Genomic DNA, 22,432 nt, shown 5'->3' on the forward strand with positions numbered 1-22,432 from the left:
GCTCCGAATACAGGCAACTTCATGCTTCCGGTTCCATAGATATTACTTCCCATGTCGGAAATAACAATTTTATTATCGACTCAAATGAGGGCAAAGAAGACAAAATCCATAAATTTGTTACCTTCTCCGGGACTGTATAATCGTGAAACATCTTAAATAATTGGAGTTTGTCAAACTAGTATTTTTAACATGGAACTTACCATTAAACTTCAACGATTTGGTTTTAGAACTTCATCTACCATGCTTCGCTGATCAAGGCTTGGAAACTTACATGCAACTTCACTTTGAGCAGAGGCAATTTTCATACCTAATTCCGCAGATGCACTTGTGGTGCGGTGATTTTGTGAGTGCGCCGGCCAGCCCAGCCGAACGCGGCCAGCCAGCCGAACGCACTCAATCTTCTGTCGTAGTAAGGGATGAAGCCCCAAATGTTTATTTCTTTATTACATTCGTATGGACGATCAACTGCACTGAAGTAGAGAAGCTAGATAACCTTCTGATTTTGAGAAGGATGCTATGCACAAAGAAGTACTACTTCCACTGTCCACTTTCGTATAATGTAAAATAAACCATGACAAAAACAAATGGATTAAAAAAAATACAAGACTCATTTGGTACAAAACGTAAGACTCTCCACGATAACACAATGAATGCACAAAACGTAGCATTCCTTACACTAATAATCACATCGGTCAACTGTGCCAAATACAGCCACCAGCAACACTGTATTACTATTTGCAATCCGCATCAGAAAACCATGCCTGATTGCCGGTTCAATCAATTATTAATTTGAAGCCCTGGCAGCATTCTTGGCGATCAGCATCTTGGCGTACTCGACCACTCTATCCACGTCCTGCAGGACCGCCTTGGCCGCGTCGAGCTCGCAGAAGCGCTCCATCCACGCCGCCAGGAGCGGCGTCTTGGCGGCATCAATGAGCTTGGCACCAAAGAGCGCATCGTGTGCCTTGGCATACGAGACGGCGCCACCCAGAACAACATCCACGTAGCCGACGCTGTCGCCGCCGAAGAAGGGTTTCCCCTTGGAGCACTCCTTGAGGCCTCCCTCCAGAGTGTCCACTGCTGCCAACATCTGCTTTAGCGGCTCCTCCCTCTCCCCGTCCGTCTTCGCCCGGAACACTCGATCCCATGGAGGCACCAGCTGCGCGCGCGCAAGCATGTTGTTAGATGCAAATTCTGGAGCTATTTAGAAATTCGAAGCAGATAACAGGAGATTAATTAAGGTTAAAAAAACAAACAAAAACCTTGTCTTCGATGTAGGCAGCCCAGAAACGGGCAACGGAGCGTTCGTAGGGGTCAGCCGGGAGGAGGGACGGGCCGGTGCCGGCGAAGGCCTCATCGATGTATTGCAGGATGACCTGCGAGTCGCAGATAGGCTTGCCTCTGTGGATCAGCACGGGAACCGCCTTGTGCACTGGGTTCGAGCGGAGGAGGAGCTCGCTCTTGTTCCTCAGATCCTCCTCGATGTACTCGTAGCTCAGGCCCTTGAGGCTGAGAGCAAGTTTCACTCTGGTGACGAAAGCGCTCCCGTACTGACCGATCAGCTTCAGCTCGCCGTCGTCTTCTCCGGCCATCTCTGTCTGTGATTGTCCTGTTTCTACGACTGCTCCTGAGAAGGATTCTAGCTTCACAGTTTGGTGCTAAGTAATGTTTTTTTTAAACTTAGTCAAACTTCCATGTTTGACCAGATTGATTGCTACTATCATTATCATTTTACTTTTTGATTGAAGCTAATGTTGCAGTGCACCAAAGCAATGCTGTGATTTGGAACGACGACCGGAGACTCTTCAACTCCTTGGAGAAGAAGCAAATTATAGAAACTAGTAAAATAAAAATTGGTGCCAGCTCTGCATTTTACAGTACTCTAGCCCATTGACCCGCCCGCTTGCTTGACCTCGAAATCGATAAGGGGAAAGCAAGGAATAAAAATGATAGCAAATACCAAATATATGGAGATGTCAGAACATTAAAATCTTATATCTCAGAACCATGTCAATCCTCCATGATACTAGAGAGGCAAAATTTCTGGCCACTTCATATTTTCGTCCACTCTAATCTACATAATAATAAAGAGGCAAAATTTTGTTATGCTATTCGGATCGTCTAGGTAGGGATCTAGCTGGGGTGCATGATAGATCAAAGACCTAGAACTAGTTCTAGTACTACCAGAGAAAAAAACAGAGATGGGTAGTTTAGGTCTTACGACATGACACCGCGGAAGGAGTAGATCCAGAGGCCTCCATCGGGTTCGCTGGTGCAGTCTGTGCACGAGCAGCGGTGGTTGGGGAAGAGTCGGTGAAGTCCGGCGATGCGGTGAGGTGCAGTGAAGCCGACGGTGATGACGGTGGCGTCTTCCCGTCGCTGGCTGCGTACCCTTGCTAGATCGGACTTAGGGTTTGTTGGTGGGGCGGATTGGCTTACGGTGAACCTCGTACCTTGAGCCACCGGCCCCCACCACTTTATATAGCGCAGTGCGACGGGGGCCCACCAACCATGTAAGGTTGGGCGCCCCCCATCAGGGCGCGTGACCAAGGCCCAATAGGCCGTTGGGAGATCAATCTAACATTCTCCCTCTTGATCTCACACTATTACTTTTATCTTTAAACTTTAAACTTCAATCCTTTTATCCTTTCTCATTTCTTCACAGATGATGCATAGAGCATGTTTCATCGTCACGGTCAATCGCCGATAGATTTAACAGCTACAATGCACGTCTCTGATCTGAAATAGTTACTTTAACTTTTGGGCCCTTTATAGTACAGGAATCATAGGCTTTCCCTTAAACCCATGTCGGCTACATGTTCTCTGAACACGTTGGGTGGTAAGCCTTTTGTAAGCGGATCCGCGAGCATCTTTTCGGTACTTATATGCTCAAGACTTATCATTTGATCCCGGAGTCTATCCTTCACAACATAATACTTTATGTCAATGTGTTTGGTAGCACCACTTGACCTATTGTTGTGAGCATACTGTACTGCTGGATTATTATCGCAGTATAACTTCAGTGGTCTGTTGATGTCGTCAACCACCTTCAAACCGGGTATGAACTTCTTTAGCCAGTTCACCTGCCCCGTTGCCTCATAACACGCTATAAACTCGGCATACATTGTGGACGATGTAGTGACGGTTTGCTTTGAGCTTTTCCATGAAATAGCTCCCCCTGCGAGAGTGAATACATATCCAGACGTGGATTTTCTATTATCTCCCGCATAATCAGAATCTGAATATCCCACTATATGGAGTGAATCAGATCTTCTATACGTCATCATGAGGCCTTTCGTTCTTTGCAAATAATGCAAGACTTTCTTTACCAATTTTCAGTGTTCTATTTCAGGATTGCTCTAGAATCTGCCAAGTAACCCAGTAACAAATGCCAAGTCAAGGCGCGTGCACACTTGAGCATATTGCAAGCTTTCGACAACTGAAGCATATGGAACCACTTTCATTTGATCGATCTCATATTGGTTCTTAGGGCATTGAAAATCCCCATATCTATTGCCCTTGACTATAGGAGCAGGTGAGGGACTACATTTGTGTATACTGAATTTCTTTAAGACTTTTTCTATGTATGCTTTTTGTGACAGTGCTAATACCTCTTTTCTTCTATCTCGGTGAATCTCGATCCCTAGAACGAACGAAGCTTCACCAAGATCTTTCATATCAAATTTTAAGGACAAAAACTTCTTTGTCTCCAGTAGTAGACTGACATCACTGCTAGCAAGTAAGATATCATCCACATACAGGACAAGGAAGATAAACTTCTCATTTTTAAACTTTGCGTAGACACAATTGTCCTCAACATTATCTTTAAACCCAAAATTCTTTATTGTCTGATCAAACTTCAAGTACCACTGTCTTGAAGCTTGTTTTAATCCATAAATGGATTTCTTTAGGCGGCATCCCAATCGTTCTTTTCCTTCCATGATAAAACCTTTTGGTTGTGCCATGTAAACATTTTCCTCTAAGTCTCCATTGAAAAATGTCGTCTTTACATTCATCTGATGTAATTCTAAATCGTAATGTGCCACTAATGTCATTATGATTCTGAAGGAATCCTTACATGAGACTGGAGAAAAGGTCTCATTATAATCAATCCCTTCTCTTTGTGTAAAGCCTTTTGCCACAAGTCAGGTTTTATATCTCTCTATATTCCCTTGAGAGTCAAATTTTGTTTTGTAGACCCATTTACAGCCTACTGTTTTGGCTCCTTTAGGAATTATCTCCAAATTCCAAACTTTATTTGCATTCATTGATTTCATTTCATCTTCCATGGCCTTAAGCCACTTTGATGAATGATCACTTTTCATGGCTTCTTCAAATGAGGTGGGATCATCCTCCATTTGAAATTCCTCAGTGTTGTACACTTCACAATCAGCAGGAATAGCTGATTTTCTAACTCTTTAAGACCTTCTAGGGGCCTCCTTATTTGGCACATTTTCTGTTTGAGACTGTTGTTGCTCCCCCTCATGTGTGGCAATAGGTTCTATAGGATCCTGAGGAACAAGTTCCTCATCATCATTCATTGTTGCCACAGGCAGGATAACAATAGGTGCTGGCACCACAGTGTCTTGTACTATCGGTGCAGCAACAGCAGGTAGTGAGAAAAATGGCTTATAAATTATTGGAGTGGGTGCATACACCCGCTTCTCTTCAAGGTCAATTTCTCGAGCAACCATGCTCCCCCTCATCATTTCATCCTCTAGGAAGACAGCGTGTCTCGTTTCCACAAACTTTGTATGTCTATCTGGACAGTAGAAACAAAAACCTTTTGACTTTTCTAGGTAGCCAATGAAATGGCAACTCACTATTTTAGAATCTAGCTTCCCAATATTTGGGTTAAAAACTTTAGCCTCAGCAGGGCTCCCCCACACACGCAAGTGGTTAAGTGAGGGTACTCTTCCTGTCCACAACTCATACGGTGTTTTGGGCACCGACTTACTTGGTACTCTATTGAGAATATGAATGGCGATTTTTAACGCCTCTATCCACAGACTCATCGGTAAAGTGGAGTAACTTATCATACTGCGCACCATATCCATCAGGATACGATTGCGCCTTTCAGCTACTCCATTTTACTGAGGTTTGTCCGGTGTGGAATACTGGGCTACTATACCATTCTCCTGTAAGAACCTTGCAAAAGGTCCAGGAACTTGTCCATATGGGGTATGCCGACCGTAGTACTCCCCACCACGGTCAGACCTGACTATCTTTATCTTCAAATTGTGTTGGTTTTCAACATCTGCCTTAAATATCTTAAATTTATCCAATGCTTCTGTTCTTTCTTTGATTGGATAAATGTAGCCATAACAGGAGAAATCATCTGTGAATGTTATGAATGAATCAAAACCATCCACACTCTTTACAGGAAAGGAACCACAGATGTCTGTGTGAATAATCTGTAGAATTCCTACGCTTCGTTTGGCATCTTTCTTAATTTTCTTTACACACTTTTCTTTTATGCAATCTCTACATTGTTCTAAATCTGAGAGCTCTAATGGAGAAGAATATCATTCTTAACTAGTCTTTCTATTCTCCTCGAAATATGGCATAAACGACAGTGCCATAATTTTGACAACGCATCATGAGCTCTCTTTCGTTTTCTGTTTGCATTGTTCGATGAGGATACATTCTCATTCACATCACATACGGAATTCAGATTTTCACGAAGTGATAAAAATAAAGCTCGTCTTGTCGGAAGGCAAGACCAATACATCTATTATTAAACAATATCTGACATTTGCCATTTTCAAAATGGCAATCATAACCATCATGGTCCAACTTTGATACACTATTCAAGTTTCTTTGCAAAGAAGGTACATAAAGAATATCTCTAAGAAAAAGTATGAAGCCATCAGCAAGCTCTAGCGGAAGATCGCCAACGGCCTCAACATCTGCTTGTACTCCATTTGCGACTTTAATGAAACTTTCGCTTCTTTGTAAAGTTCTCATCGAACGGAATCCCTGTAATGAATTAGTAACATGAATAGTTGCACCTGAATCAATCCACCAAGTAGATTTTAAAAACTTGACATACAAGGATTCATTTACGAACATAATAATGTTCTCACCTTTATTTTTCATAATTATCTTTAGGAAATCGGGACAATTCTTCTTATAATGTCCCGTCTTCTTACAGTAGAGACACTGGTCTTTATCCACTGGGAATTGCTTGCTCTGAGACTGTTGCATGGGACCCTTTCGAGATGACTTGAAGAAAGAGCTGTTATTATAGTTCTTTTTCTTATCTTTTAGGTAGTTGACAGTACCACCATATGAAACTTTTATTCTTTCCTCCTCCTGCACAAACATGGCTATGAGCTTTTCTAAATTCCATTTCTCGGGCTGTATGTTGTAATTAACAATAAAGGTATCAAATTCTTTTAGCAAAGAAGCAAAAATCAAATGAATAAAAAACTTATCCTTGAGTGCCAAATCCATTGGTTTGAGCTTAGATGCCAAATTGCTCATTCTCAGTATGTGCTCTCTAACGCCACTGCCGCCACCAGAGTACCTTTCTGTGACCAGCTGCTTGATCAGCTAGGTTGCATATGTCTTTGAAGAGCCAGTGAACTGACTCTTTATTCTTTCTAGGTACTCTGTGACCGTGTCACAGTCTAGAATTGAGCCCACTATTGCAGGCTCAATTATATTCTTTATCACAGCCAAATATTTCTTATTAGTTGTGACCCACTTTCTATTTTTAAGGTCAAAAGACATCTTTACGGGAGTAAAGTCCCGCTCTCTATTCTACCATGCAGCATCAGTCACATCTGTCTCCCTCACCGGTGCCACAGGTTCTTTGGGACACGGTGTGGTGACTACCCAGTCCACCTCAGCCAATATGAAGGCCAAGTCGATCTTTTTCTTCCATTCAATGTAGTTATCCCCTTTTAGAGTGGGGATCTCTTTAATACAACTCATCAAGTTGTATCCGCCTGAAAACACAATTCAAATAGTGTGAGAACACAAATAATAATAACAACAATTGCATGCCTTAGTTCAACGTTGGTCAAAATTAAAACATATAATTGTTCTCTACATTAATTCTATATCACCGTTAGGCAGAAATAGAATTAATGCAAGACAAAACATCATAATATTGCCATTAATCAACGTTGGTCAGAATAACAACAATATTATAATCAATTTAAAACATATCCATTTTCAAAAATAAATTCTTCCGTTGGTTCGAATTTAATAATAAAAATTATATCTTTAAATATGCAGCAGAAAAAATGAACTCATTTTCTTGAATTTTACCCACAGGAAAATCCTCTTTTCTATTTTCTTTTTAGCCAATTTCCATTTTTCAGGAAATAAAAATTTTTACTGGAAAAGGAAAAACAAAATTGACTCAAACAGTACTGACTATTCAGCCCGGCCGGCAAAACAGCGTGGCCCACCACCTCTTCGCGACGCCCGGCCGCACCTAGGCCGCAACCTGGGCCTAGGCCGCCAATGCCGCGTTGCCGCGCGCTCCCGCCTGGGCCGCGAAACGGCCCACTCAATCTCGGCCGTCCGCGCCGATCCGACGGCCGTCCACGCGCATCGCAGGAACAAAACCGGCGACCGCTGCGGCACCCTTGAACCCTAGCACCATTCGGCCTTCTCCACTCTCTGTCTTCGCCGCTCTCTTTCTCTCTTTCCTCAGCGCAGCCACAGCAGCACCGAGCGACTCAAGTGGCGAATCGGTGGAGCCCTGGCGCCGTCGCCGGCCCCCTCACCGGCGTGCGCACTCCCCAGCAGGTGAGCGCGCCGCCGTCGAGCGGCCTGGCCGCGGCGCCCCTATGGCTGGATCCCGGCGAGCTGTGCCCCTATGGCTGGATCGGTTAGTGTACACATAAGGCTATAGATCTATTTTCCTAGCTTAGAAAAATTCCCAAAAAATTGTAAATAAACTAGTTGCATTAGGGAATTTAATCATGTATTTTGCACATATTTTCATGCACTAGAAATTACATATAAAATTCCACCTAGTTAATTAACTATAGAATAAACTTCTAAAATACATAACTTTCGCATCCTAGGTCATTTTTACATGAAACCACTTCTAAAATTCATCTAAAATCTAGCTCTATGCATTTTACCTGGTACCACCATATTATTCTATGTTTGCTTTTGCTCCTTTATTTTGTGTTTGGCGGTAGTCTTATTCGATAGCTACGCCCGACAGACGACGGTGACTGCCAGGAGAACGAGGACCTGGATTATGTAGACGTGACGGAAGGAGACAACTGCGAAGGCAAGTCCTAGCCCCCCTTCCTACTACCATCTTGCTTTAATTGTTACCAAACGTATAAACTTGATTAACTAAATTATTATCCCGGAATATGAGCTTGGTTGTTGTGATATGATTAATGTTGAAATAAGATAAATAGTTATCTTGTTATTTTATGAGCTCCATGATATGAATGAACTTAGGAATAATAATTTGTGGAACTTAAAATTGGTAAACCAGAACTAAACCCGACAGGGGGTGAGTGGAGGTAACTTATGTGGGATAAGTTATCTTGGCAAGATAGCCTGGAGAGGGTTCTTGTGGGAGATACTTGCCTCGGTCACATAAGGACCAGTTCATAGTCCCTCTCGCCTAGTGAGATATTATGTACAACCACATGTCTAATATGGGTAGACTTGATCTCACACCCCGTTAGATAGAAGTATAATTTCTACTAGGAGGTCGGTGTTGGCAGCGGAATATCAGGAGAAGGCACGGATGCTATGTGATCTTCCGTGGCCCGGTTGGCGTGCTTGCTATGTGATCCTCCACATTAAGCCCTTTGATTTTGGCCGCATTCGAGCCCATATTATTATTGTTTATTTTGATAATTTGGTATAATCGACACTATTATGTTGAGATGATTGGGTATCGTCTGAGATTATATGATGGGATGATTAGATATCCTCCCAAAATTAGTGTGTTTTCCAGCCCCTAAGAAGTCGCGGTAGAGTTATATGGAAATCTAGGGTAGCACCCAAGCGGGTACGGGGTTTCGTTAGGCCTATTTCATCCACTGATCATGGAAGGGATTTGTGTCTATCATGTGGGGAAATTTGAACACCTCTGCAAAGTTTATTAAACCTATTCGAATAGCCACGTCCATGAAATGGGCAGATGCTAGGACGTGATACTATGATTAGATTTACTTTTATGTGTAATAAAACTAATAATGCAATTTGACGCTAACCCAGGGCCTAGTGGGAATGGTAATGCTCCGCTAGGACCCAACCCTTAATTATAATCACCACTACACTTCTATTTCCACCCTATGGTTAGGGCTTGCTGAGTACATATGTACTCACCCATTGTTGACTCACAGACTTTGGCACCGAGGAAGACCATGACTACGATGAGGAGACACACCATGAGGATTAGGAGTTACGTGAGGATTACGATCATAGGAAGATGACATCGAAGCTAGGGTTTTGACCGCGCTCAAGCTTGTCTGTGGAATAGGACATTGATACGATGTATTATACCATCACACTAGAGACCACCATGTAATAAAATACCGCTCCGCGGCAATAGACTTCTGCTAGTTATGTAAGCCCACGACAATGCCCTTCGGGCCACTGTTGTAAGACCCTTTTATTAATATCAATAAAGCTCGGTAGTTTTCCATTAAATTGGTGTACCATTTTTGTGTATGTTGAGCATATTTATGTGTGATCCTAGCACAAATACGTATATTCAAGGACTCTCAAAATGAGGGGCCGACATTGTGGACCTCCTTCTTGGCAGCTGCTGGACCGATAGCCTAGTGATGGTCACATATACGGGCGGTGCGGGTACCCCTGGCCCATATATTTGATAGTGGCCCCCGTAGGACTTAATGATAAGCTAGCTCGTAGCTTTAGTCCTCGGGACGTCGAAGACCCCTGCAAGTTCTGTATACTATAAGTGGCAGTGAGCTTTTTCGTCGGGTACTGAGGTCATGAGTAGCGTAGCTCGATATTCTCAAGTATTGAGGAGCTAGTATGTAGCTTCTCGGGTACCAAGAGCATTTCTCGGGTTCCGAGAACTCTCCTCAGGTACCAAGGACGATGGTGGTGCACCATTTATTTATTAGGGAACGTGGTTCCCTGGCTGTTGTGAGCGTCTGGCTTGGGTGGTACACCCCATATCGGGAAACCTTATTCGGGTGGTGGCACCCTCTAACTAGAAGCGTGGCTCTTGAGGCGTTGCGAACACCGTATTCGGGTGGTGGCACCCTCTAACCAGAAGCATGGCTTCCAGGACGTTGTTAACGCCGAGATTGGGTGATTGCACCGTGTTACTCGGGAAGTTGATTCTTGGTGTATTTTGGCGTCAGCTAGTGGTTGCGCTTCATTAAGTTCTAATCGAAGAACAAATAGTCAAGACAGGGTAATCGTATCGCTATCATTTCACACATCACTATACTAGTTGGTTTTTAAGATGACTCGAATTGAGCTATTTGTTAACATACACTAAGGGCATCATGTTTTTATTCGAGACACGTTAAGCAATGTGATCTCGAATTTTTGTGAGCCTCGTTAGTGGAAGAAGCAAGGTCATTGTCTCAGAGCCTTGAGGCCAATATAATAGCGTCCTGGGTCGGGAGCCGCTGTGGGCGAATAACGAACGCGTGAGCAGTTGTCGGCAGTTGCGTATGTTACTCTTTGAGCTGATAATGGGTAGAACGAGTGAGCATCCGCATCCTAATAAATAGAGGCAACAGTACATTGCCTGACCAGCATGGGCACGTTATAAAATCTTTTCCCATATTCCAAGAGCTCGTACTTTGGCTACAACCATGGGCTAATCAGTTTTCTGGTTTCCCACGAAGGGGCACACATCCACTGAAATAAGGTACTTCACGCTCGTCCGGGTATTGGGATATTTATGTGAGACGGAGTGTTAGAGGTTTTGGGATCATACTGTGACCCTCCCAAATACCCCCCTTGACTCTGGTATGGTAGGGTCAGTAGTGAATGAATCATTACCATTTACACTTGCTAAAGGGGTGAGCCAGGTTGAGCATCTAATTTGAGTGTCAGATCACTCGCCTGCTAAAAGCTCTAGCTTAGTTTTGGTGAATTGATGAAACCCTAAGTGCTAACCTAGTTTATCAAAGTGATCATGAGATAGGTAGCACATTCCAAGTGGTGAAGCAAATGAAGATCATGACATGATGATGGTGATGTCATGGTGATGATCAAGTGTTTGGACTTGAAAAGAAGAAAGAGAAAAACGAAAGGCTCAAGGCAAAGGTATAAGTGGTAGTAGCCATTTTGTTTCGGTGATCAAGACACTTAGCGAGTGTGATCGCATTTAGGTTCGATAGTCGTACTATTAAGAGGGGTGAAACTCGTATCGAAATACGATTATCAAAGTGCCACTAGATGCTCTAACTCATTGCATATGCATTTAGGATCTAGTGGAGTGCTAACATCCTTGAAAATGTTTGTGAAAACATGCTAACACACATGCACAAGGTGATACACATTGTGTTTAGCACTTGGGAGCAAGGGTAAGAAACTTCACTGGTGGAGTGTCCGATGGTGCCACCGGCGCCCTGTACAGAAAAAACAGGTTTCACTGAGTGCACCGGACACTGGTCACACAGTGACCAGACGCTGGGATCCTACGTCCGGTCAGTGGGGCACAGTAAAGGCCGCCCCCAGTCTCTTGACCAGACGCAGGCGACCGGACTCTGGCTGAACACTGTTCAGCGTCTGGTCCTGCTGATGTAGCGGCACACAGAGGAGACCGTGAGTGACCGAACGCTGGTTGAGTCCGGTCGGGCATGACCGGACGCGTCTGATCACGAGTGGAACCTTACTAGAAACGACCGGACGCCAGTGTTGGTGCGTCCGGTCACTTCGAGCAGCGCGTCCGGTCATAACTTAAATGTACTGATGGCCATTGAGATCAAGCGATTAGCATTTGAAGAAGGGGCCACGTGGTGTGCATCGCACGACCGAACGCTGGGGTCCTATGTCCGGTCAATACGACCAGTGCGTCTGGTCACCTCGACTTTTTAGAGAATAGAGAGCCAACGGCTCTATTCGTGGGGGCTCTCTATTTAAGCCCCATGACCGGCTCAAGCTCACTCTCTTAGCCATTTGCATTAACATAGCAACCTTGTGAGCTTAGCCAAAGCCCTCTCACTCATCTCCATCATTGATTAATCATCTTTGTGTGTTTAGGAGTGAATCCAAGTGCATTGCTTGAGTGTTTGCATCTAGAGGCACTTGGTGTCCGTGTTCGCTGCGTGATTCGCTTGTTACTCTTCGTGGTTGCCGCCACCTAGATGGCTTGGAGCACCAAGGATCGTCGAGCAGAGGTTGGTGATTGTCTCTGGCTCCGATCATGATGATTGTGAGGGGTTCTTGACCTTTGCCCGGTGGAGAGCCAAAAGGTACTATAGTAAATTGCCCGTGGCTTGTGTGATCCTCATCTTGTGTTAGTTGTGTGGCATCCTATTGAGGGTTTGGCGTGTGATGCCAATTAGCGTGTGAACCTCTAAGTGAGTGAATCGCCACAACGAGGAGTAGCTTGTCGGCAATCAAGTGAACCTTGGTAAAAAATCATTGTGTCAACTTTTGATTCTAAGGTGATTGGTATTCATTGGTATACATTCTTGTGATTGATTGGTTCATTCCTCGACTCGACAATATAACCATCTTGCTTTCTTTCTTTACATTACCGCAAACTAGTTGTCAAGCTCTTTAGTGCAGCTAGTTGTGAGAGCTTGTTAGTTTGGTTAGTGTGGTTCTTTAGTTAGCCTTTGAGAGCACACTAACTTAGTGTAGTGACATAGCTATTGTGTGGATAGAGACTATAGAAACTAGAATTGTGGTAGGTGGCTTGCAATTTTAGTAGGCTAGCGCAACACTTGCTTCGCCTCATAATTGTCTAACCGGTTTGCTAAGTGTTGTGGTAGAAATTTTTTAATAGGCTATTCAACCCCCACTAGCCATTAGGACCTTTCACCTGCCCCAGCTCGGGTGATGGTGTGTCAGTTTTGGGCCATTAGGCCCCACGGTTTCCGTGTTTGCGCGGATGGATTCCTTCTCGTTGAAGCTGAGGTGTCGGTTTTGGCGGCTCATTTCCCCACGCATTTTTCATGGAAGGCGTCCCTCCTAGAGATCGTGGGGACGTGGCCTAGGCTGAATTGGCACCACTGCTTGGAGAGATTGTTGGAATTCCATTGGTCGTGCGCGTCCCCTACCTATAAAAATAGTGGAAGAGAAGGAGAGTTATTACGCTTGCATTGTAGCTTGTCGTAGATGCTGGCAGCGTGACCGACTCTAGGTAGCTCCCGATGGGGTACCCGAGGGTCGTTGCTGACGAAGTGCCCGAAGGCGGCGTGTCGACGTAGCTGGTGGCAGCACGGCGATGTAGCCAGCGGTGGCGTGACCGGCTCGAGGTAGCCCCCAAGGGAGTACCCGAGGGTCGTTGCCGACGAAGTGCCCGGAGGTGGCTTGTCGACGTAGCTGGAGGCTGCATGGTTGACTCACTATTGTCAACGTAGCCAGCGGCGACGTGACCTTCTCGAGGTAGCCCCCGAGGGAGTACCCGTGGGTCATTGCCGACTAAGTGCCTAGAGGCGACGTGTCGACATGGCTAGAGGTAGCACGGCACACTCGCTGTTGTCGAAGTAGACAGCGGCGGCGTGACCGGCTCGAGATAGCCCCCGAGGGAGTACCCGAGGATTGTTGCCGACTGAGTGCCCGGAGGTGGCGCGTCGACGTAGGTGGAGGCAGCACGGCTGACTCGCTGTTGTCGACATAGCCTTTGTTATTGTACACCTTACAACATGAAGACAAGATCAGTGGGTATTTATTCGGTAGTCGAACAAGATAAACATGTAGTGAAGCAGGTGTTAATTTCTCTTTATGAGCTATATTCATTGTGTTGTGCACTTTGTCGATTAGACCGTAGCCCCCGTGCTAACCGTCGAGATGCGGCACATGTAGCGTTGGGTTTGCGGCATAGGTCATCATGACCAACAAAGCGCATTACGTAGAACATGTGTCATAAAAGTACTTAATGCAGTTTTAAAGGTTGTTGCCTTCTCTCCTTGATGTTGTTTTCCCTTTATGAATTACTCGGCGTGTTATGCACTTGGTTAACTAGACCATAGCCCCCGTGCATAGTTTGTCAGCCACGTGATGGCGTGACCCGTACAATGTTGGGTTGTGGCGTAAGTCATTGTCGTGACAAAGCTTCACACATAGAATGTATCATGCATGTACTTAAATCGCGGAGAAAAAAACAAACATGCCCTGAGTGTGATTATTATGTTTAGTAGCCACCGAGTTTCTATTGAGTTTGAGGTAACTTAGTAGAAAGTAAGCAAAAAATAACATAACAAAAATAATTATGGAAACGGCTTAGCTGATCAACTAGACGTTGGTGTCATTGTTGTCGATATCGAGTGTTGTCGCAGCGAGAGAGATGGCATGAAGTCGAGAGCCATCACAAGACGTCGAGAAAGTCTGTCGTCGACGTGCTCGAGTAGCAGTTGTCGATGAGGGGCGACGAGTCTCGTTGACGAGGGCTGCCGCGGGACAACGGCGAGTTGACGACGAGGGCCGCTTCATGTTGTCGACAACAAAACTCTGCGCTACCAGAAACGATGCCATCGTGTAACGGCGGGCAGTGCCGCGTGTAGATGACAGAGGTGGCTGAATTCTTGTCGAGGATAGTCACCAAGACACGAGAAGATATTCAGAGACATATTTGTGCCAAATAAATATTTCATCAAAGCAAAAAGTACGACTTAGCTTAGCTAAGCTGATGACGTTGGAGTCTAATCACAAAAGCCTCCGTCCTCGCCTGCGTGATACATACATGTGCGTACACCCATGCGTGCATGGTGTTGCACGGTGAGGATAAGGAGAGCCAGTAACGACAAGTGCAACTATGGTTGACGGTGAGATCGGAGCCGTCGGCGAGGGCTACAGCATGCTGACGACGTGTCGATGACACGAGAGATGCGCCGAACTCCTGTCAACAACATCTATGTAGACACAGAGAGATTCGGGGGCATATATTCCAAAGAATATTGAAATAAAAAAGACATGACTTAGCTTGCTCGGCAAGTGGACGTGTTCGACTCGGGAGAGCTTATCGACCGCGTGCTGGATTAGCCATTGTTGATGACGAGAAGCGTAGTCGACGGGTGTCACGGCATGCTGACGACAAGCCGACGACGAGATCCATGTTGTCGATGACCAGAGCCGCCAATGAGAAGGCGATGTTGGCGAGCTGGCGATGTGGCCTGAGGACTGAACGACGAGTGCCGCCGAAAGGGACGACAACAAGAGCCGTGATGTGCTGGCAAAGGGCCGCCGCGAGACGACGACGGGATCCACATTGTCGGCGAGGGACTTAGTTAGCTTCCTGCTAATAATTGCCATGTAGACAAGTAGAGATGTACAGGGGATATACATGTGTCGTATATTTAATTGAAACAAAAATATAGCTTAGCTTGTTTAATGGGCAGCTGGACGTCCTGATCTCAAGCTGGGGTCGGATCTTGAAAGTGCTAACGAGCATCAGATCATTGCATATCTCTTTGTAGATGTACGTCCTCCTTTAGATCGTGCCCAGCGACGTGGTCGATGAGCCAACGATGTTGATAGCGAGATGCGACGACGAAGGATGCCGCGGGACCTGCGAATCGACGATGATGAGTCGATGGTGTGAGCCGCATCTGCTATTCATGGTCACAAAGACAAACGGAGATATCGAGAGATATGCAAGAATATAAGAATATTTAATTGTAGATAAAAAATCTAACTTAGCTTTTATAGTTGGGCGTGTTTAATCTGGTGTTGGAGTCGTATCACAAAACATAGATGATCGAATCCCAGCCGAGGGTGCACAGGCAAGCCTCGATATCTTCGACGATTACTAGCAATCGACTCGCATGGCTCGAGAGGCTGCACATCTTTTGCCTGCTCGTGGTTAATAGATGTAATTTAATATATAATAAGAACATACTAGTAGGTGCCGCCGCCAAGGCATGATGACTGCATCTCGTGTCAACATGAGATCGAGCCGATGATGATATTGTCGGCGTGGAGGGGGCATCAGCAAATGGACTCGGCGACATCTACCACCGCTAGTACATGGGTGCAAGGGGCGTTGCTCATTGCCACCGAGGCTTGGAGACGTAGAGACGTAGTTCTTTTGGGCGTCACGTTGCCGATCGGTACATCGAGCGCCGCCGCCGGCAGATGCCGATTTGTCATGGATGATGTTGACGAAGAAATTCCCATCTGAAACATATTAGATTTGTACACGAAAGGCCCCTGGCGCTCTAACTGTCGGATTATTTAGCTCCAGTAATGCCTAGCAACATGATCACACAGACGGAATCAGATGGTAGCACATGAGACACAAAGATTTATACTGGTTCGAGTCGCGGTGGCGCGCTAAACCCTAATCCAGTGGTGCAGCTGCTCTTGTATTCGTATGCTCAATTACATGGGCTGTTACTCCTAGCTATGTAGTAGATTGAAATAGCGGAAGATGGATCCCGAGCCCGAGGTCCCTACCCCCTTTATATTGGAAGAGGGGGTAGGGTTACAGAGAGGGCGATCGGGCTAACAGATTGGATTCTCAGTTTGTTACACGATATGCGCAATCCTGGCTTTTATCCAGATACGCTTGTCTTGGCTTGCCTTGATCTCCACATTGGTCGACCGCGCCAGCCCTTGTGTGCCTCCTTCTTTGCGGTTGCTAGGCCAATAGCCTGGTGATAGTCACATATACGGGCGGTGCAGATACCCCTAGCCCATATATCTAACACTTATTATTATTGCCTTGCTTAAAAATGAATCTTGACCGGTAATAATCTAGTTGTTTTAGAGCACCTTTTGATATCTCAAATGAAGACATTATAAACATGGGCAGTTGTTTTACGGCGTGTTTGGTTTGCCGGTTCGTTAGGTCTAGAATCATCCGAACCTAAATCCGAGGCTAAGAATGGTGTTTGGTTTGCGTTGTCAGTCCATGCCATGCGTCACCAACTTGCTCTGTTTAATAACTCAGCCAACCCATTCCTCGGTAAAGTGACGGACGACCTGATTCTACATGCTTGCAGAGCGGACCCATGCCGGACGGATCTAATCCATAAACCAAACACGCTGTAAGTGATTGGAAGGAGGAGACTGGATGGAGCACCTGACTTGTGCTGCAAGTCCTGACCCAAACGAGCAGAGGAATGGAGCTCTATTTGAGTTGAATAACCCAATTATTCTCTCCCTAAAGGCACAATCATGGACGTCCAGTCGTTCACGTTGTCTATGAAGTGGCTCCATCCCTTGCATTCGAATTTCGAAGGACAAGTGCGTCTTGCACTAGCAGCTGAGCTGCTGTAAATAAAGAAAAATTAAAAGAGCAGAAAACAAGACTCCTGCATTTGCGGTAGGTGATTGGCGCTTGTCTTGCGCGAAAAGCATATGCGCGTGTCTCATCGCTCATGCGAAATGGTGATTGCCCCACAAGTCAAGCTCTGACAGCGGTGTCCAATTTCACTATAAAACACAATTTTTTATGCTGATTGCATTGAGTTTTGGGTCGGAGCCGACTTTGTTGTCCAAGAACTTGGGGGCATACTGTAGCTTCCAGTCGAAGCATGCAACTTTAGTGATCTTCCTCGCCCCTCTTTCCAAATATCTCAATCTTTTCTTTTCATCAAGGCACATCTGACACCCCCCCACCCCCCCCCTCGCTATCTGGGTCTATTAGTGCCTGTTTGGTTAATGGCCAAAAAAAACCTTGCTTAGACTAGGCATGCATCCCAGGCGTCCATTTTTGGATTTTCTAGGGGCCTAGGGCCATGATGTGTTAGCATTCGCCTAGCATGCCTCCAACCAAACAGACCCTTAAGACTCGTATTTTAGGTTCGGCTCCGAATACAGGCAACTTCATGCTTCCGGTTCCATAGATATTACTTCCCATGTCGGAAATAACAATTTTATTATCGACTCAAATGAGGGCAAAGAAGACAAAATCCATAAATTTGTTACCTTCTCCGGGACTGTATAATCGTGAAACATCTTAAATAATTGGAGTTTGTCAAACTAGTATTTTTAACATGGAACTTACCATTAAACTTCAACGATTTGGTTTTAGAACTTCATCTACCATGCTTCGCTGATCAAGGCTTGGAAACTTACATGCAACTTCACTTTGAGCAGAGGCAATTTTCATACCTAATTCCGCAGATGCACTTGTGGTGCGGTGATTTTGTGAGTGCGCCGGCCAGCCCAGCCGAACGCGGCCAGCCAGCCGAACGCACTCAATCTTCTGTCGTAGTAAGGGATGAAGCCCCAAATGTTTATTTCTTTATTACATTCGTATGGACGATCAACTGCACTGAAGTAGAGAAGCTAGATAACCTTCTGATTTTGAGAAGGATGCTATGCACAAAGAAGTACTACTTCCACTGTCCACTTTCGTATAATGTAAAATAAACCATGACAAAAACAAATGGATTAAAAAAAATACAAGACTCATTTGGTACAAAACGTAAGACTCTCCACGATAACACAATGAATGCACAAAACGTAGCATTCCTTACACTAATAATCACATCGGTCAACTGTGCCAAATACAGCCACCAGCAACACTGTATTACTATTTGCAATCCGCATCAGAAAACCATGCCTGATTGCCGGTTCAATCAATTATTAATTTGAAGCCCTGGCAGCATTCTTGGCGATCAGCATCTTGGCGTACTCGACCACTCTATCCACGTCCTGCAGGACCGCCTTGGCCGCGTCGAGCTCGCAGAAGCGCTCCATCCACGCCGCCAGGAGCGGCGTCTTGGCGGCATCAATGAGCTTGGCACCAAAGAGCGCATCGTGTGCCTTGGCATACGAGACGGCGCCACCCAGAACAACATCCACGTAGCCGACGCTGTCGCCGCCGAAGAAGGGTTTCCCCTTGGAGCACTCCTTGAGGCCTCCCTCCAGAGTGTCCACTGCTGCCAACATCTGCTTTAGCGGCTCCTCCCTCTCCCCGTCCGTCTTCGCCCGGAACACTCGATCCCATGGAGGCACCAGCTGCGCGCGCGCAAGCATGTTGTTAGATGCAAATTCTGGAGCTATTTAGAAATTCGAAGCAGATAACAGGAGATTAATTAAGGTTAAAAAAACAAACAAAAACCTTGTCTTCGATGTAGGCAGCCCAGAAACGGGCAACGGAGCGTTCGTAGGGGTCAGCCGGGAGGAGGGACGGGCCGGTGCCGGCGAAGGCCTCATCGATGTATTGCAGGATGACCTGCGAGTCGCAGATAGGCTTGCCTCTGTGGATCAGCACGGGAACCGCCTTGTGCACTGGGTTCGAGCGGAGGAGGAGCTCGCTCTTGTTCCTCAGATCCTCCTCGATGTACTCGTAGCTCAGGCCCTTGAGGCTGAGAGCAAGTTTCACTCTGGTGACGAAAGCGCTCCCGTACTGACCGATCAGCTTCAGCTCGCCGTCGTCTTCTCCGGCCATCTCTGTCTGTGATTGTCCTGTTTCTACGACTGCTCCTGAGAAGGATTCTAGCTTCACAGTTTGGTGCTATAAGTAATGTTTTTTTTTTAAACTTAGTCAAACTTCCATGTTTGACCAGATTGATTGCTACTATCATTATCATTTTACTTTTTGATTGAAGCTAATGTTGTAGTGCACCAAAGCAATGCTGTGATTTGGAACGACCGGAGACTCTTCAACTCCTTGGAGAAGAAGCAAATTACAGAAAGTAGTAAAATAAAAATTGGTGCCAGCTCTGCATTTTACAGTACTCTAGCCCATTGACCCGCCCGCTTGCTTGACCTCGAAATCGATAAGGGGAAAGCAAGGAATAAAAATGATAGCAAATACCAAATATAGGGAGATGTCAGAACATTGAAATCTTATATCTCAGAACCATGTCAATCCTCCATGATACTAGAGTAGCAAAATTTCTGGTCACTTTAGATTTTCGTCCACCATAATCTACAAAATAATAAAGAGACAAAATTTCAGTCAATTTTTTTCTTCCATCTATTTTTTTTTTCCGTCTACCTCTAACTACCGAACAATGGAGAGTTTCTTCCGTCTGGACTTCTATATATAACCGTGCTCATACGAATTAGAATAGCTCTTGTATAGCGCGATATGGAGTTCGATTCCAAAAACATAAGAAAAAGAAAACATTACGAGTGAATTGTGAATATTCGTTTTATATACGGAATGCAAAGATTATGAGATAGAGTTCTGGTACAGTACGCTTGGAAGATAAAAATAGAAATAAAAAGGAAAACAAAATAGGCCAGAAAAAGGAAACGTTACAAGCGAATCCTAATCTAAATATTCAGTTGCAACAGATTTGGCCGTATTATTTTCCTTCCTACGGTGATAAAACAGAGACCGAATCGACATCGCTCTCTCCTACTCAAAAGTCAAAACTGGCCAATCACGGAAGCATACACCTATTCAATTACGTGCATAAACAAATCACCTCATATGCAGGTAACGACTCACCTATTTCCTTTTTAAATCACGTATGCAACACTTTTTCACCCGGCAAGCTCATCCTCGACTCAGTTTGTCCGATCAGACATAAAGTCCAAGCCGTTTATTTTCAAATTCCACAATTATTGTTGTTTTGGTCCCAAACGTCATAGACCAGAGCCCTCCGGCTACCACCTCACTTCGTCTATCAGGCTTTTAATTAACACAGAAAAAATCAACAAGCAAATAAGGGAAGCTCGATGGGGATGAAAAAAAAATCAAGCACCGAGCCTCTTCCGTTATATTCTTTTTCCATTTTTATTTACCCTTTTTTCTTATTTTCAACATAAATATAAAAACTACTAATAAACAAATATTGTTGTACTTGAGCAATTAGACCTCTTTCTTAATAAAATAGATAATTTCACCACTAAATTATTGATGTGGTAAATCATTGATGTAGTTTTAAACTAAAACAATTTTTCTTATTACAATATGATATAGTCAATGGTCCAATATAATTAATCAAATCGTAACATGAAATCTTGAGCAGTTTGTTGTCCAGTTTAGTCTAGACAAATGTGACTCTAAACTTTATGCATGTACCGGTGAAAAGACACGACGGGGGCAACCATGTGGAAAATTAGGAGAGTTCTTCTATTGTAATCATCTAACAGATATGGTAATCCTTGATACGTTGGCAACTAACTCCTTGCTTTTATAGTTGGGCGTGCTTAATCTTGTGTTGGAGTCGTATCACAAAACATAGATGATCGAATCCCAGTCGAGGGTGCACAGGCAAGCCTCGATATCTTCGACGATTACTCGCAAGCGACTCGCATGGCTTGAGAGGCTGCGCATCTTTTGCCAGCTCATGGTTAATAGATGTAATTTAATATATAATAAGCACATACTAGTAGGTGCCGCCGCCAAGGCCTGATGACTGCATCTCGTGTCAACATGAGATCGAGCGGATGATGATATTGTCGGCGTGAGGGGGCATTAGCAAACGGACTCAGCGACATCCACCACCGCTAGTACATCGGTGCAAGGGGCCGGTGCAAGGGGCGTTGCTCATTGCCACCGAGGCATGGAGACGTAGAGACGTAGTTCTTCTGGGCATCACGTTGCCGATCGGTACATCGAGCACCGCCGCCGGCAAATGCTGATTTGTCGTGGATGATGTTGACAAAGAAATTCTCATCTGAAACATATTAGATTTGTACACGAAAGGCCCCCGGCGCGCCAACTGTCGGATTATTTAGCTCCGGTAATGCCTAGCAACGTATCGCGCAGACGGAATCAGATGGTAGCACATGAGACACAAGGATTTATGCTGGTTCCGCGCGCTAAACCCTAATCCAGTGGTGCGACTGCTCTTGTATTCATATGCTCAATTACAGGGGCTATTGCTCCTAGCTACGTAGTAGATTGAAATAGCGGAAGATGGATCCCGAGCCCGAGGTCCCTACCCCCTTTATATAGGCAGAGCGGGTAGGGTTACAGAGAGGACGATCGGGCTAACAGATTGGATTCTCAGATTGTTGCACAATATGCGCAATCCTGGCTTTCATCCAGATACGCTTATCTTGGCTTGCCTTGATCTCCACATTGGTCGACCGCGCCAGCCCTTGTGTGCCTCCTTCTTTGCGGTTGCTGGCCAATAGCCTGGTGATAGTCACATATACGGGCGGTGCAGATACCCCTGACCCATATATCTAACACTTATTATTATTGCCTTGCTTAAAAATGAATCTTGACCAGTAATAATCTAGTTGTTTTAGAGCACCTTTTGATATCTCAAATGAAGACATTATAAACATGGGTAGTTGTTTTACGGTGTGTTTGGTTTGCCGGTTCGTTAGGTCTAGAATCATCCGAACCTAAATCCGAGGCTAAGAATGGTGTTTGGTTTGCGTTGTCAGTTCAGTCCATGCCATGCGTCACCAACTT

The 22,432-nt window shown here is 45.1% G+C and overlaps 2 protein-coding genes across 2 annotated transcripts; both read right to left on the reverse strand.

Annotated features, from left to right (window-relative positions):
• Window positions 1–548: 548 nt before the first annotated feature.
• LOC136536063 (probable glutathione S-transferase GSTU6) lies at window positions 549–1,610 on the reverse strand. Its single transcript, XM_066528480.1, has 2 exons — window positions 1,263–1,610; window positions 549–1,159 (listed from the first exon to the last, which is right to left on the reverse strand). The coding sequence occupies exons 1-2, from the start codon at window positions 1,590–1,592 to the stop codon at window positions 785–787; spliced, it is 705 nt and encodes a 234-aa protein (XP_066384577.1). The 5' UTR covers window positions 1,593–1,610; the 3' UTR covers window positions 549–784.
• Window positions 1,611–18,454: 16,844 nt separating this feature from the next.
• Window positions 18,455–19,516, reverse strand: LOC136536046 (probable glutathione S-transferase GSTU6). Its single transcript, XM_066528470.1, has 2 exons — window positions 19,169–19,516; window positions 18,455–19,065 (listed from the first exon to the last, which is right to left on the reverse strand). The coding sequence occupies exons 1-2, from the start codon at window positions 19,496–19,498 to the stop codon at window positions 18,691–18,693; spliced, it is 705 nt and encodes a 234-aa protein (XP_066384567.1). The 5' UTR covers window positions 19,499–19,516; the 3' UTR covers window positions 18,455–18,690.
• Between the last annotated feature and the right edge of the window lie 2,916 nt (window positions 19,517–22,432).

This window comes from Miscanthus floridulus, chromosome 1 (genome assembly GCF_019320115.1).
Source record: "Miscanthus floridulus cultivar M001 chromosome 1, ASM1932011v1, whole genome shotgun sequence".
Taxonomy (NCBI): domain Eukaryota; kingdom Viridiplantae; phylum Streptophyta; class Magnoliopsida; order Poales; family Poaceae; genus Miscanthus; species Miscanthus floridulus.

Bases quoted from the DNA above. Each gene is read 5' to 3' on its own strand.
- LOC136536046 (XM_066528470.1), bottom strand. From the start codon at position 19,498: ATGGCCGGAGAAGACGACGGCGAGCTGAAGCTGATCGGTCAGTACGGG. The intron at 19,066-19,168 runs GTTTTTGTTTGT...GCGCGCGCGCAG, and splicing joins CTGCCTACATCGAAGACAAG to CTGGTGCCTCCATGGGATCG.
- LOC136536063 (XM_066528480.1), bottom strand. From the start codon at position 1,592: ATGGCCGGAGAAGACGACGGCGAGCTGAAGCTGATCGGTCAGTACGGG. The intron at 1,160-1,262 runs GTTTTTGTTTGT...GCGCGCGCGCAG, and splicing joins CTGCCTACATCGAAGACAAG to CTGGTGCCTCCATGGGATCG.